The sequence below is a fragment of the Poeciliopsis prolifica genome, unplaced genomic scaffold (genome assembly GCF_027474105.1).
Source record: "Poeciliopsis prolifica strain line A6 unplaced genomic scaffold, Auburn_PproV2 SCAFFOLD007, whole genome shotgun sequence".
In the NCBI taxonomy this organism is placed as follows: Eukaryota; Metazoa; Chordata; class Actinopteri; order Cyprinodontiformes; family Poeciliidae; genus Poeciliopsis; species Poeciliopsis prolifica.
In genome coordinates this window covers 10327323-10344400 of record NW_026562382.1, presented here as the reverse complement: position 1 = coordinate 10344400, position 17078 = coordinate 10327323, and the positions used below count along the sequence as shown (strand labels likewise).

At 38.2% G+C, this 17078-nt stretch overlaps 1 protein-coding gene across 2 annotated transcripts; it reads left to right on the top strand.

The window, feature by feature from the left end:
* Positions 1–1513: 1513 nt before the first annotated feature.
* Positions 1514–12378, top strand: sp3a (sp3a transcription factor). Of its 2 annotated transcripts, XM_055032300.1 has the most exons (7): positions 1514–1675; positions 1961–2043; positions 2391–2486; positions 4968–6207; positions 8985–9168; positions 9248–9444; positions 10711–12378. In XM_055032300.1, the coding sequence occupies exons 1-7, from the start codon at positions 1669–1671 to the stop codon at positions 10998–11000; spliced, it is 2097 nt and encodes a 698-aa protein (XP_054888275.1). In that variant the 5' UTR covers positions 1514–1668; the 3' UTR covers positions 11001–12378. The 2 variants fall into 2 exon arrangements, with proteins under 2 accessions (XP_054888275.1, XP_054888276.1); XM_055032301.1 differs by lacking the exon at positions 2391–2486.
* Positions 12379–17078: the final 4700 nt, after the last annotated feature.

Below are 17078 nucleotides of genomic sequence, written 5' to 3'. Positions count from 1 at the left end.
TCAGATGGAGAAGTAGAAATCAAGTCAAACACAAACTCTGGTTCTGTCTTGTCTGTGTATTTTTCTAAAGATATTGAGAAAAATAACCCCTATACATAAAAAACAAAACAAAAAAAAACATCTAATAAGTTAACATGGCTTTTCAAATTATTACGGGAGAATACACATCATAAGTAAATCTCTTTTTTCAAAAAAAACATCAATTTCAAACACTGGTGTTACATTAACTGCTTCTTGAGCAAACCTTATTAGGTAACTTAATCTGTTAACAATATTCTCTTTTTTCAGCTAAATGAAACAAACACTTCATTGAAATAAATGGGCATAGAAACATTGCATTACTACATTAAAGTATACAGATTTTAGACTTTGACCAATGAGTAGCTGAGTCATTTTGGTTCAGTTATATCTATTAATTTTTCACCACATCATTCACTGAGCAAGTAATTTCAGATGCAGAAAAACATGACATTTGAAACCATATTTTCAATTAGAGAACCTAAAAAAAGGAGTGAGAACACACACATAGGATTTCCTAATCAAAAATGGTAAAGGAATAGAAGAAATGTGGAAACTTTTCTGAAATAGAGCAGGAAGGTTTGTTTTCACACAATGTTGAGGAGAAAAACATCAACACCGATCATAGAGAAGCAATTTCTGCTGCACATCAATCTGGCAGGGGTTATAAGGCAATTTGCAAACAATTCCCAGACAATCTTTTTGCAGTGAGACAGATTATTCACAAGTGGAAAAACATTCAAGACAGTGGCCAGTCTTTCTGGAAACAGATATCTACGCAGGTTCGCTCAGAGGTCGCAGATATAACAAAGCAATCTCTGGCATGTTTTCAGCAGTAACAAGTCAGCAAAAGTCTTCGAGCAAAATGAAAAAGAGTTTAAGGGTTATCAATACTTTTTTCTATAACACAGCACAATGATTTGATTCAGAATAGCTAAAAATGAAAAGGAGTGACACACATCACAAGATGTCTTTATACCTGTTCAAAGTCCAAATAATTATTTAGCCTACCGATAGGAAAATCAAATAAATGCACAAATAAAATGTAAAAATGTTTACAAGTACGCTTTATCTCAATACGCCCATAAATTTCAGGATGTAGTGTTCCTATTTTTGTCACAGCCTAATAACGTCTACTTTTATTTGGGGTTTTTTATTGTTTAAATTGTGTGTCTGCGTTGTTTGTTTGCTTGTCAGATGTTGATCAATTTTCTTACAAAGAAAGGTTTATTCATTACAATTGCATTACAATTTATTCAGCATTCTTTTTTGTTTAAATAATGAACAATGTGTGGTAGAAGAACGTTTCTAAAAGGTAAACAATGCTACTTCCATCTTCACTGCCACCTACACTTGACTGCTGAACATATGAATCTAACAAAGAATAACTGACATTAAGCGTGGCCAATGGTAGTTGTTTGAAGAGAATGAACAGCCAATCAGGTTTCTGTAGAGGGGTGGGACTTCCTGTATGTGGCGCAGTCAACAGTGGAGGCCCCACCCTTTGTGTAACCTACCGCCCGTCAATCAAAACAGAAATAAATCAGTCAGATATCATCTATTTCTGTGCGTATGCAATCAGTTTAATCAGCTCAACATGCCCAGTACCTTGTGACTATCAAGACTTTCCGTTTAAAGACAAGTCACGCAATGACTGGTATGTTTGTTTTTGTTAGTATTCTTCACCCTACGGAAGCTAACTAGCTAACTCGGGCTAGCAGTGATGCTCATTTGTGATACAGCTAATCATCGCTGTATACCTGAGCAGTTAAGCAATTTTTTCAATGATAGTACTTTCTAATGCCGGTTAACGTGTTAGCGTTTTTGCTTACTTGTTGACCGACCCTTTAAGCCGTCTGTGTAATTGCCAGGTATGTGCGGCTAACATTAGCAACAGCTGCTGTTTTACAGAGCTAACCTCCAGTTTATTTTCACCTCGTAGCCCCAGAACAGCCGCTGAAACCGGATGAAATGGACGGCGGTCAGGGCAGTTTTATCCAGCAGGATGAAGGCATGGGCAATCAGGTAAGGTTTCACTCTTGTTTTTTGACCGCTCAGTGCGGTCTTGTCACCCGAGAGACGAGTACTGAAGTTCGGACATTTCAAACTTGGAAGTGAGGGGGTCTCATACCCTCGTTTGAACCTCTCAGGCAACACTCCTCATGAATCCCGCCTCCTTTATTGATACTGCGAAAGATCGTAAACTCCCCTAAGGCTTAAACCGGTTCTGGATTGAACCCAGGTGCTGCCTGAGGGGCTCAACATTGGGACAATGAAGTCCATTTCGTTCTTAAGCAATGAGTCACTGTCTGTGTGGCCCTGACTAATGGACACCCACTTTCTTCCCCTTAAACTGCCCCGTTGTGGGGTAGGACGCTCAGCCATCTCCCCTCGACCTGCTAGCAACGACCTGCACTCAGGTTGAGTCGCCATCGTCAGAGGTGAACAGAGGTGCTGCAGCAGATGTGGTAAGTCAGCACCTCTGCTACATCTGGTTCAGTGTTAGCTGGAGTGATTCACTCAATCTCTGCTCTTTGAAACTGGTGGTGGGCATTTAGCTAGATAAGCTTTTTCAAAGTAAAGCTATTCAATCATTGCAATATTACTAAGTGCAAAATCGCAAAAAATAAATTGTGTGGTTGCAATGCTAAGTTAATATACAGACAACAGGACATAAGGTTTTAGGATCCCTCATCATGGCATGATGATAAAAAGAATGAAAAAGATGTAGAAAATCCTGCCACTGATATTGACAAAATTTAATAGTAACATCTCAAAAGCACTCTTTTTCCTTATTAAAAAGCTACGTTATAAAGCAACTGCATTTTAGTATCAATTGTGAGAAAATCTAGCTGTGGCTACTTGTCAGCAATTGGTTACCAGTATCAAGGTATACCAATGTTTTAAAAGGTTATGTTTGCAAATTTTATACTAAAACATCTGTTTAAAGTAGGCATGCAAGATGTGTCAAGTTACAGCATTCACTGCAATATTGATGTGCACCAAGTGCTGCTGGTGTTGCAGTGCTGGATTAATTGGTTAGCTTAATTTATTTTTATTTTGGAGCTCTGCATGCCAATAGTATATTTGGCCACCTGGATTGATGCATCCAGGTGCTCTTGATGCCTATAGCTGATATATATTTATTGATCAAGGAGGGCAAAACTTTCATATTTTTTCATTACACAACTGCTTTTCTTAAGTTTTATTGACCAAATATTTATTGTGAAACATTTTTGTAGTATTAGAAGCCATAAGCTGCAGTGTAGATTAGTCTCTGTAATGGTTTTTATTCAGATGTAGACCTCTGTTCACTTTAGATTAAATTTACTCCACTAATTAGCATTTTATAGACTCATGTTGACATTATCATCAACCTTGATAGTGCAGTCAACAAAGGTCTCTATAAAGAACGTGGGTAGCAGATATTGGCAGCAGCTTTTCACCACTTTGTGTCACAGGAGGTAGTGATGTTTCTTGGGACATCCTTAAAGATTTCCTCCTGTGCTTGCAAACTGTGAACCTACACAGTTTTGATTTGTAATCAATTCTGAACGGGTTTGTGCTACCTGACGTTACTACCTATTTAGCTGTCATTTAAATACAAACAAATATTTTCTATAAATAAGTATTAAACAGGGAGTGTAGTTTAGAAAAGATGGTATAGTTTTAAATTATATTAGAAATTACTTTTCTCATTTTGTATTCAAAATTTTTGATGTGATTGTGCACCATTGTCTGAACATATTTTTTGTTATATGTTAGCTCATTGCTATATTTTTGTATTTGCTAACTAAATTAGGATCTTTTGTTGTATTAAAGTGTCTTCATGAAATTAAAATTACAAACTCAATGTAGATGCTAAAAAAAATACTTGATGCCATTTTTGATACCTTTTTGAAGGTATAAGGCTTTTTCTTAGGTTATTACAAATGACAGATTCCTAAGACTAGCCAAGGTAAAAGTTTGTATATCTTCACATCCTTTATAGATCTGTGTATCTTCAAATCAGTTGTGGAAATATTTTATTTTATTATAATTCCTTTAGTGTAAAATTGTGTGATTCTTTGTGCCTCTCAATTTGCTGTTGATTTTTAAAAAATACTACAGACATGGCCTGGTGGGGATGATCATTCTATACTAAAATAGACTGTAAAAACAATTAGCTGGTTCATATCAAAGCAAATTTTTAAGATGTAAGCAAGACTATATTACCTGCAAAGGTATTCTAGAGCGGTGTTGTATTCTAGAGCTGTGTTATAGGGCAGTTTTGTGTTATTAAAAAAAAAATTTCTGTCAAACAATCTCTTAACACACTGTCGTGGCAATTTGTAAAAAAACCCGAAATGCCTGACATCGGAGAGTACAAGCATGATTCATTCTGCTTTAAATCAATGCTTCAAGGTGCTGCTACTGGTGGTGGTGTAATGGTGTAGGGTAGATTATTTGGGCATTCTTCCAGTCCCTTGGAGCTACTTTGGTATTGCTAAAGGACAACAACTTACCAGCTAATTATTGCTGACCATGTTCATGACATCCTCATCTTCTAATGGCTACGTCCACTTAGATAATTCATCACTTTACAAAGCTCAGATCATCTCAAACTGGTCCCTTGAGGATGACTGGTTTGTTAGTTGCTTGACGCTATTATGTCTATATGGACTACAATTTCTGAGGGATGTTTTTGCCACCTTGGTGGATTTATCCCATTAAGGATTAAGGCAGTTCTGAAAAGAAAGGAAACATCTATTGACATAAAAATGGATAAATTAGCAGATAATGCAACAAATGAAGATCAAAGTCAAACTGATGATGGTCAGCAAAGATTTCTGGTTATTTTGGGCTGTGGTCTTCACATTTCTCCCACTGATTTCACTTTGTTAGTTAATAGCATGAGAGGACATTTTTAAAAACTGTACTGACCTTTTTAATTTCTTTTCTTTCCTCAGGCATCAGAGTCTTCTCAGCTTACTGGGACTGAGAAATGGGAAGTGCTAACTCCTACAACTGCAGCAAAGGATGATTCTGGAATAATACAGATTCAGAGTCAAGGAATATTAACATCAAATGGACAGTACGTTCTTCCCCTCCAAAACTTACAGAGTCAGCCAATTTTTGTGACGTCTGGCACAGACGCCTCCTCTGCCAATTCAGTGCCTAACATTCAGTACCAAGTGATTCCTCAGATCCAGACAGCAGATGGACAGCTGAGCTTCTCCACGTCCGGTGTAGAGGGACCAACTCTGACTCAGGACGCCACAGGGCAGATTCAGATCTTGCCCGATGGTAGCCAGAGTCTCAATGTGGCATCGTCTGCAAACATCCTTAACAACCAAAACCTCATTTCACAGACTGGCAGCGTCCAGCAGATCCAAGGGGTGTCATTTGGCGGTTCCACTTTCAACAACCAGGGCCAGGTTGTTACCAACGTGCCTGTGGGTCTGCCTGGGAACATTACTTTTCTTCCTATTAACAGTGTTGACTTGGACTCCCTTGGCCTGTCGGGCGCTCAGACTATAGCAACGGGGGTCACTGCTGATGGCCAGTTGATTATGGCGAATCAACCAGGAGATAACTCTGAGAGTTTGAACAAGACAGATGATCACCTCTCACAGACACTATCAGGACATAATTCAAGTGCAAATACTGAGATATTTGTGCCAACGTCTTCCTCTCAGCTACACGTTCCAGCAAACGAAGCCGGTCTCCAGACGCAAGATCCCTCGTTACAATCGGTGGCTGCAGAGCAAGCAGACTCCGGTGCTGCTCTCCAAGAAAGTTTCCTCCAACAGAATCAGGAGCAGAATGTCCAGGTTTCCTCAGCTCAGCCCCTCATCCAGCTGCAACAGGTGCCCATTCAGACCACCAACGGCCAGATAGTTCAGTCTGTCACTTCAGGAGGACAGAACTTGCAAAATGTCCAGCTTATCAACCCGGGAACCTTCATCATTCAAGCTCAGACAGTCACCCCATCGGGTCAAATACAATGGCAGACCTTTCAGGTACAGGGAGTGCAGAATCTCCAGAACCTCCAGCTGCCGACGTCACCGCCCCAGCAGATAACCCTGGCACCAGTCCAGACCCTGTCTTTAGGCAGCATCGGTGCCGGTCAGATCCCAAACCTGCAGACGGTGACAGTCAACTCAGTGGGCCAACAGGAAGGAGGAGGAGACTCAGAAACCCCAGGAGGTACAGCAGATCTTTGTTTTATAATACTAAACATTGAAATAAAAATCCTATTCAGTAAAAAAACAAAGAAAAAAAAACTTGTTTGGGTCGACCTACAATTAATGCTCCATTATTTATTTTTTTTTCAGTAGCCAAATGTAGTGTATCAAAAAATAGTATCTTTATCCATGCACAAATGCATTTGGTTGCTGTTTGTGGGGATTTGTTAACTAAAATATTTCCAAGTTGTCTTGAGAGAGAAAATGATTTGAGTTGGCAGCCCAGGAGTGTGCAGCCACTCCTGGTAATGGGTGTTGATGAGTTACTCTCTAAGAAACAAAATGCATTTTCAGGGGTGCCCAAAGTTGGTCCTCAAGAGGCGGCATCCTGAATGTTTTAGTTCTCTCCCTGGTTTAACGCACCTGGATCCAGTGATGGCTCATTAGAGGCCTAAGAAGAACAGTGACCTGCTGAAGAGGTTGAAACTACCACCAGTGAGAGAACTAAAATATGCAGGATGCCTTGAGGACCGAGTTTGGGCACCCCTGCTATAAAGTGTAATGTGTTGCACAAGAATCAAATTTATTTAAAAAAGTACCATACAACTAAATGTAGAAGCATGTCATCTTTTAACATTCAAATTGAAAAATACTTAATTGCTCCAACAGGGAAATTAATTTAGTCCGTTTATGACAAACTGGTAATTTAAGTGTGATGCAGTGAAACTGCAATATTGATACTTAATGTTATCAAATGGTGTGAATGTTGAGGTCTGACTTGTATCTGTCCTTAAATTGCAATAAATTATTACCATTTTTTACTATTCAGTTTACCTTTTCAGGATTGTTTTCTGACTGATAACAGTTTTAATTGTTGACAGATTTTCTCCCGTCATTGTGATTTAAATGAATATCACTTCTAAAGACAAGAAAAGATGTTACATGGCATCAGTGAAAGCTTGCATACAAAGATCACAATAAATGATGACCATAGATGATTTAGTGACTTTGGTCTTCAGGTCCCAACACTGTTTATGGGAACTGTCATGCTGTCATTGGGTGTGAAGGCACTTAAAGAGAGTAAAACGACAATCCTTGATGTTTTTAATTACACCTGTGCTTCTCATGTGTGACAAAATGTCTGCAGATAAATCTTTGAAACAATGACTCATTTAAGAGTCTCCCATTTTAAATCAGCAAAATATAAAAGAGGTTGTTTTAGACAAATGTGCCTTCAGTTTTTTGTTTCTTTAGAAAGTGTAGAAATCATGCAAACGAAAACATCATTTTCATCCCACCTTGTTTATTTTTCCAGAGGAATGGTTATAAAATAACAAGTTTTAACTTGTGCAGTTCTGTCCATTCATTTCAGCTAAGAAATTCTCAAATGTTGCTTTTTTTGTTAAAGCACCAGGATAGATGCAGTGTAAAAGTAAATCCATCTAATTGTGGATTAATGTTTAAAACACGAATAAGATACTTTGTCTCAATTTGTCCTTTGCACACCGAGAGATTGCAGTAGAAATCATTATAAATAATTTTTTTGCATGAAAAAAACGATTTTGAATCAAATTGTGGCCCCAAAAATCAGAATCAAAACCCGAGATGGTAAACGATTACCTCCCCTAGCAAAAACATGCCTTACGGTGGAGGATGGATCTGTTTCTCCTCCAAAGGTGCTGGGAGGTATGTTGGAGTTCATGACGACATCAGGAAATTTTAGATGGAAACCGGTCACAACTCAGTCTTTCAACAGGACATCACAGAATATTTGAACAAATCCACACATTTCCCAGACCTAAAACTCAGAGAAAAATCATGGGATTACCTAAAGAGGAGATCCAGGGATAAATGGCACTCTTCATGTGTGCTTTTATCTAGTGAAATGTTTGAAGTCCTGATTACTCCTGTCTTAATGACAGAATAATGTAATTATGCCACTGGCAATTTTGCTGCAATGAACATCAACAGGCACAAAGTTTTGTCTTTATCATGCCGTGAAGCTGGACATCTGGTTTGGATCAGAAATAACTGTACTAGGGAATATCAACAAAATTACCTATTACTCTAATAAATTAAACAATATAATAGTTGTTGTTGTTGTAGCGAGATAAAATCTGCTCGCAAGGTTAGATAAACAGAACTATTTTGCCTTCCTCTGATATCACAGAAACACACCTAACATCTCTTGGTGAGAACAGACAAATTGTAGGTGCACATCTTGGTGGCAACATCTTGTTCATTACTTAGTGTACTGCATATAAATGAAAAATGGGTAACTATGAGGAATGTGTTTTTTATTTGTTTGTTTCTTTTGCATTAAAGTGTCGTCGTGTAAAGTAGAGTCCCAAAAGCACAGATGCTGCTCTTAATAATAAAAATTAGCTACTTTTATAAACCATTTACATTATAATTGTGTGATTACACACCAGAAAAGCACGCAATAGTAGTATTGAATCATATTTGCCAAAATATTTCTTTGCTCTTATCGAAACACAGAGTGGGGGTGGGGGTAGTAAAAATAATTTTAACCACATATTTTCTGGGTTTGGAAACATCATTATTGCAAATCTGTCCACTTTTTTTGTTTTTTTTTTCTTAAACGCTATAAGCAATACGATAATCGTCCATGTACAGATGAAGCAAGTTGCTGTTCTCCCACTATAGACAGATCACGTAAACAGCTATTGGTTACTCAAACTGCCTATTGGTCATCATTAGAAATACTTTCAGTTAATGAGGTGGAACATTAGCTGCTGCGGCGGTTGTTCACTAACATCCTTCACGCATCCTTTTCAGATATTCGGATAAAGGAAGAGCCGGACTCTGGAGACTGGCTGAGCGCAGATTCCACCCTGAACGCCAACGACTTGTCTCACCTCCCTGGCAGGCTGGGAGAGGAAGAGGATCAGCTCGGTCAGGAGGGCAAGAGGCTGCGCAGAGTAGCGTGTACTTGTCCCAACTGCAAAGAGTCGGGCGGGAGGTAAGAAAACCCGGCCTGCGCTTTCTGCAGTTCTCAGACCCAGATTGAATTAAAACGTACCTCTTTCTGTGTTTGTCAGAGGGTCCAGCACGGGGAAAAAGAAGCAGCACATCTGCCACATCGTGGGCTGTGGGAAGGTGTACGGGAAAACGTCGCACCTGCGAGCACACCTGCGCTGGCATTCGGGAGAGCGACCTTTCGTCTGCACCTGGATGTTCTGTGGGAAGAGGTTCACACGCAGCGACGAGCTGCAGAGGCACAGGAGAACACACACAGGTGGTGACCTGCTTTTTTTTGGTTCTGCACAGCAGGAAAACGTCCATAAATTTGTAAAATTAGTTAATTTGTGCTTGTAAACCGAGTTGCATAAGAAATTTCAGCTTTTGTCCCGCAGTTGACTAAAATGCTGGTACTGGGCACTAGTAGGGGAAATAGCGTTTTGTTTTTTCCATAAGCCTTTGTTTCAACACCATCTTTCTTTTTTCATATTTAAATTACTTGCACACCATACACATTTGATAAGAGACGACAAAGTCCTTTAAAAATAATGCCATCTTCTCCTCTGCTTCCTGGTGGAAATTAATCCCATCATTTCTTTCACCTGTTTTGCATTCTCTACTGAACTATTACTGGATATTTACTCATCAAGATTTTCTTTTAGTTGTCGTCTCAGACTGTCTGTTTTACCTACGGCAGATTGGCTTTCTGCATATCAAACGTTCTTCTATCAAACATGGATCGAACAACTGAGATTAAAAATTTAGCATATACTTTAAAAATAAAAATGAACTTTTTACATTCAGTGTATCATATATCCTGTTCAATACAAGTGACAACTGAAGATGAACTGAGTGATTAATCAGATCAAACTCGCCATAAGAACACAAAATTTACCTAATTACAATGACAATCTACCCTAACCCTACCGAGTCAATGTGAGAACTCGGTACCATTACTGCACACTTAAATGGCTTCACAACCTTAGTAAACCATGGAAAAATAACACAACTTTAATTTGTTCTGTCAGGGCAATTAACAATGTAACAGCCAATGTAAAGTAAATAATAAAGAAACTGACAAAACAATATGTTAACAAGCTTGGTCAGTCAGTGTATGTATAAAATAATTGCAACAAACATTCTGTCCATTAGTGCATTTCTAGTTTTATTATACAGAATATAAAGCTCTGGAAAATTGAGACCACTTACTATGATCAGTTTCTCTGATTTATCTTCTTATGGGTATATGGTTTAGTAAAATTATATATATATATATATTTTATTCTATGAACTACTGACAGCATGTCTCCGGACTTCCAAACAAAAATGTATTTAGTATTTATTTTGCAAAAAATGAGAAATGGTCAAAATATCAATAATGATGTAGTGCTTTCGGACCTCAAATAATGCAAAGCAAACAAGTTTATATTCCTTTAGAAACAACAAATACTGATGTTTTAACTCAGGAAGAGTTCAGAAACCAATATTTGGTGGAATAACCATGACGTATTGAGCATCTAACCGTATAGTTTCTTTCTTATAGGAGAGAAGAAGTTCGTCTGCCCCGAATGTTCCAAGCGCTTCATGCGGAGCGACCACCTGGCGAAGCACATCAAGACCCATCAGAACAAAAAGGGCGTGAACTCTGGCGGCACCGTGGTGGCCTCCATGGAGTCGGCGGGCTCCTCTGACAGCATCATCACGGCGGGCGGAACCACCCTCATCCTCACCAACATCCAGCAGGGCTCGAACAACGCCCAGGACATATTGGCCAACGCAGAAATCCCCCTCCAGCTCGTCACCACAGTCGCTGCCAGTGAAGTTATGAAGTGATTTCCTCTCACGGACTTCTGCGTCTCTCATACTGTATACTCCAACTTGCATTTTTATTCAAGTTTTGAAGGAAAATTCTAGATTATATATATATATATATATATATAAATATATTTTACCACAGAAATAGTCCATGCCCATCCTTAGTTTCCATAGAGGAATAACAAGCAAGTGGAGACTAAAAGGTGGAGAAGACATTGCAGTAAATACACAAAGAAATGCCTTATTTTGTACAATATTGTGTAGTTTAAATGCCATTTTGTTTAAATTCACTTGTCGATTATGTATTTCTGGGAAACGTTATCTCTATGTCAAGCAAATATAGTCTCACGTTTGGTTGCTATTATTTCTGGATAATGTTTCAGTCATTTTTAACGAGAGACTCGGACCCAACGGCAGAGCAAATTGTATGCAGCTGAAATGAATCTATTAAGTCCATGCAAAGATTTCCTTTGTTTTTAATGTTGTTACTTTTATGCATTGTTTTTTTTTTAGCAGTCAGCCTGCGTCCAAAGTTATTGTTCATCCAGATGATATATATATAAATTTATTCACACCTACAACATTAAGCAGGTGAGAAAGGAAAAGCAATCAATTTTTTTATATACTTCCTTTTGAACATTGAAAGTGTATTTGTGATATCTAAAATTAAAATTGTTCCATCCTGCTTAATTCACATGTTTTTGTACCCTTTTTGGAAAAACAAAAGTCTTGGGAAGAAAAGATGTGTTGTAATATTAAAAAAAAAAGCCATTTACTTTGGAGATATTTGCCAAATTTGACTCCAAACTCAGGGTGACTTGACTGCGTGCTGTAAGTAGAGGAAATCACCCGTATAGTTTCTCAGTCCATATTTTTGTTTAGCTTTTGTCTCTCATTTTTCAAACAGCATCCTACGCCGTCATCATGCCATGTTAATATATGTATTAAATCACTTTTATATATATATATAACAAACTGTTTTGCAAAAGTTATAACTTCTGTTGTTTTTTTTGTTTTTTCATTGGTCCTATCATGATATCAAGGATTGATTATTGAAAGTGGTACTTGTCAGCAGCACTGTTTTCATCACTTTAATCTTGTTATATCCTCTTGGTTTTAAATGTTTTTGTTGGAGACTCTCTATTAAGCCCAGCAGTGTCATTTTATTTCAAATGTTTCACATTCCCAATATTTTCCATCTTCAGTCTGTTTTTATCTCTTGTTTGATCCCAAACTGTAAACTGGAATGCACATGCTCAGTGAGTGGTGATTTTAATGGTGACGTGGGAAAGTTTGGTCCTTTTTCTTTGTGATCTATTCTCCTTTTTTGGCCATTCGGGCTTCTTTGGGAGTTTTTTTCCAACATACTAAATAAAACCTGCAGCATATTAATGTTCTTTACTAGAAACTGAGGGTTTTTCTTTATTCCACTCTTCTGTAAAAAAAAAAAAAAATTGTCAGCATATAACATCAATACAGATATTTTCTGTTAACCTGTCAATGCCCTTTCTGCTTTATTTTAACATTCTCTCCTTCTTAATATAACTCAGTGCAACCATCTGCTGTGAGGGATTTATTTCATGCTAATTTAACTAAAGGTGACAAAAGTTTTGCCCCTTTTTTTTTTCTCAACACTTTTGCTGTTTCCTTGTAAAGAGATCTGCGTCCTACACCCTGGGGTAGCAGTCCAGTAGATGTCACTGCAGCTAAGGGAGGAAGATGAGAGGGGATGTTTGACCCTTTGACCGTCCTCTTGTAGCGCTGCCAGGATGAAGATGGGAGTCGCCGAGGCCACCAGCAGGTGCAGACCCTCAATTAGCTGCGAGTTAATGTCACACGGAAATGTCAGGGGAAGAACAAAGCACTGCCTCATGACTTTCAGCAAAGCTCAAAGAGCCACGCAGCTGAAGTAAATGAATAAACGTTCCCAAATTTACCTGCGGTTTGCTATTATCTGTAGTGTACGCTTCTTAAAATGAGCCTTTTATTTGATAGTATTAGATATTAAGTGCTCCCTATGATGTTAATCAAGAATGAGTTAGGAAAAATTAGCACATACGTGATGTTTAGGAACATAATCGATAAGATCGCCTCTGAAAAGCATTGTCGGGTCAGTGAGGAAAGCACGCGTTTTAAAGCCACACTTAATTTGGAAGAAAATACTTCAGAAAAAGAGGTCTATCATGCACCAAAAAGAAGGACTCGTCTGTTTTCTCATTTCTTTCATTTGCATAATTTAATGAATCAAATTCATTGTAATGCAATACCAAGTGCCCCAGCAACATAGAATGACAGTTTGAGTTAATGAAATGTGTTAACGGTATCATCATTTACTTGTATGTTAATTAGTCCAATTAATTTCCCCTGCTCGGTAATCTGAATATTGTAATAATCTTTGCTTCCCTGCAGGAATGAAACCTATGATACACAGACCTCAGGGACGATCAGTGCTGGGAATCAACGCTTTTTTTTTCTTTTTTTTTTCTCCTTTAAGTTTTGGGGACTGCAATGTAATCTTTTTTTTTTTTTTTTAATTGAAAATGTAGTTATAATCATGCAAATTTTTACTTCAAACTTTAGGATGATTTGCCTGAAGGACAGAGTTTGGGAATGACACCCCAGCATTGTTTGATGCAACAGCCAGAGGTGTGTCTCCCGTCCTGACAGCTTAGTGTAATACGGCATCAGGAGCAAATATAATATACATTTTTCTAGCAGCTGTGTGTAGATTTTGTCATTGTGCATGCTTCCACACTGCAGTTAACAGAGCTCAATCTGGACTGTCAGGAATTCGATTCCAGTTTTTACCCAGGTTGGGATAAGTAGAAAGTGAGGAAATTTACATTCAGTCATTCACTCCATAATTTCTTTATTTCTACTGTTTTCTCTCTTTGATTTTCTTCTTTCTGTCCTCTGTTTTATGTAATTCCCTCCTTCGATATCACTCTCTTATCTAACTTTTTCCTTTTGATCTTTCTTTCCTTTTTCCTTCAATTCTTTCATTGTGTGGTTTTGAAAATTGCTTATTTAAAGTCTCATCCCTGCAGAAGCACTTTCCCTAAATTCACTTTGAATAGAATCTTTAGGTAGCAGCACATGAACGTGACACTAGGAACTTCAGCAAGTTTCTTACTTAAAAATGTGTAGGGATCTTGAGTTGAGGTCGCATGGTCTCTAACCAAGCCTGGGGGCCATCATACGCCTCCCCCCCCTGCTTCCACCAAGACCAGGAGCAATCCCTCATGGGAATGGCTACCCAGTCCTTCCTGAAGACCACAAGCTACAAACAAAAATTGCTTCAGTGTGTAGCAAACTTGATTCTGAACCACCCTTAATAAGGAAAAAGTCAAAATCAGAGCAAAATTATAACAAGCTTTTCTTTTTTCTCTCTTTTTTTACTGATCCAGATAGAACTCCATTCTCCATGGCAGATTAGTAGATTAAAGTGAAGAAATTATAGATTAAGTGGTTGCTGTCCCTTCTGACTTGATTTATGAGAAACTTTTGGCAACAAACTTCCCTTGTCTCTGTTCTGATGAGTATGTCAACATCACTGTAATAAGAGGAGCTCTCATCGTTCCAGTTAATGAGTCTTAGCAGGAACCTTTGGTTTAATCACAACGAAAACAGCGGCTTTGATTTGCCAAAGCGCCCATCTCGCTGCAGCAAACACTCAGAGAATCTCGTAATTGTTGCTGCGCAGACATAATGTGAAGCACATTTTGCAAAAATGAGTCAAAGAGAATCTTATTTTTTTTGAAGAGTTTTCAATTACACAACCACGGTGTCTTTTGTGACAGACGGGTATCATTTCAAACTGTGCTTACATTACAAGTTCTCTGCGCCGTTTTGTTGTAGCAGATAGCTGTGGTTGTTCTTGCTCCCTTTTCCGAATTGCTGTGTAATTGAACACGGTGCTCAGCTTCTCCAATTCATGTTGCAAAATGCATAAATAAAATAACTATGTGGAGGGAGAGGAACACTGTAATCATGCAATAACATTTTCCACTGTACGTGTGGTAGAATTCAAAATGCTATTGGGATTATGGTTCTTAACCATTGGGAGGTAATGTGAACTGTTGGCAGAATGACTTATTTCTTTATGCTGTCCCAAATATATGAAATACTTCAGCAAGAGGGCTGCTTCTTCCCTAGCCGTGCCCAATTTTAACTGTTTTCCCAGTTGTTGAAGGATAGGCCTGCAATTTTGCAAAATGACTATTATTTGCCTTTCTCAAGGAATCAACAACTTGAAAGTACAGTGCAATGAATTGTTGGGGTTTTGCAGCTGCATTCATTTACAATGTTTCTTTTTTTTTCTGCAGCAGCTCAAATAATTTAGAGCGGAAAGCTGTTATTTATTTTCTTTTGGATATGAGCTGCAAGTCTCTTCATAAGTGGAAAGCACTTACCACCCTGCCTAATGTATTTGTTTACAACAGACTAGTGAAGCTTGCTTCTTCTTCTTTTTTCCTTAAACTATTAGGACATTTGGGGCAACATTTTTAAAAGTGTCGCGTCTCCACACACACATTCTTGCCCTTGATCTACTGCAAAAGTCAAACAACAGCATAGATCTGTTTTTTGGGGGGGGCTTCAGCCACAGAAACCCAGCATGGATCAACTCAATAACCTGATATTCCAAGAATGTGGACAATTTAGCAGAAGGTCAGCATGTTTTTTTTTTTTTACACCAGAGACCATTTGGTGACCTCCCTCTGGATCCCCAGCAGGACCAGAGGAGGCAGATTGAATTGTGGAGCCAGAAGGTGCCGGTCTGCACACAGGACTTCTCAAGGTGAACAGATGCCTGGTGTGGGACAGGGGAGCTATTATGTACAGTGTCTTGTAAAAGTATTCATGCTCGTTGAACTTTTTCCCATTTTTTCATGTTAAAACCACAAACTAACTCAAAGGAAAGCGATCTACTTTTTTGTTGTTGTTGACATTTTTATAAATAAATCTGAAATCAAAAATGTTTATATCCACATTTCACTATAATTATGGCTGTCAGTCTTTTTCCACATTAACACACGCATAAGGAAACTGAACATTAGTTTTAAAGTTTTATGACATGCTCAGACTGCTTAAGGCCTCAGCTTTGACTTTTACACATGACAACATTTTGGTATAAACCCTTCCACTGTAGATCTGGTTGGATGTTTAGGGTTGCTGTCCTGCTGGGTGGTGAACCAGAAAGACTGAAGTTTGAAACTATTCTCAGAAAATTGAAAATATTCTCCGAAAATTCACCTATTTCTGCATTTTCTCGTTTAGTATATCTGAAATATGTCAAAGAAAATGCATCTTAGAGCCACTTGACATTTTATAACCTACTATTACAACATGGTGACAGTTTAACGGATATGTAAAAGACACATCGACTGTTTATTGTGCTTCTGTTTGTTCTCTAATGTTTTCTAACAAATCTATTATGCCTTCACAGACCAGCTGAATGTACAAGAATTAATTTACAGTCAAAATTTCATCCTTGCTTAATTGCTCTCCGTTTTGTCACCTTCTAAGCACAAACTGCAGTGTTTCTTTTTTCATCACTCTAAACCTGATTTTCCCAAGTAGCTTTTTAGGATTGTTTGGATCGGCGGTAAAATTTAAAGAATCACACTTGGTAGAGAAGAACAGCCTGTGCATATCCATGTCTGCAGATTGCCTTCTATCTTCTTTTTATTTGCAGAGGTGCCCTTCACAGTTTTAAATTAAACACTCTAGTTTCAGGGGAATTATGGTCTGACCATGTCCTATTTCAGGAGGGTGGAATTCAGACTGGATCTGTCTTTGCTGTCTTTATAGAAAAATTTCGTCCTCCTGCCGTTTTGCATTTATACTATATGTTTTTTTCATTCCAGATCCAACTGTGAAAATTGAATCGACAACAATGAGGCACCTGCATCAACATTTTCCACATTATGCTGTTATGTTGAAACGCAGTGTGCATCTGCTTTTTAGAGAGGAGAAAATTGAATATGATTATATTATAGATCTATGAGAAGATTAGATGGATAATTTTTAGCCAGTCCTCACAGCAGTCATATAGTTTTCACTCCGTATGAAGTAACTCTCTCTATTGTGCACCTC

Coding starts and splice junctions, on each gene's coding strand:
- sp3a (XM_055032300.1), top strand. Junction 2,044..2,390: donor ATGAAGGCATGGGCAATCAG/GTAAGGTTTCAC, acceptor GTTGTGGGGTAG/GACGCTCAGCCATCTCCCCT. Junction 2,487..4,967: donor GAGGTGCTGCAGCAGATGTG/GTAAGTCAGCAC, acceptor TTCTTTCCTCAG/GCATCAGAGTCTTCTCAGCT.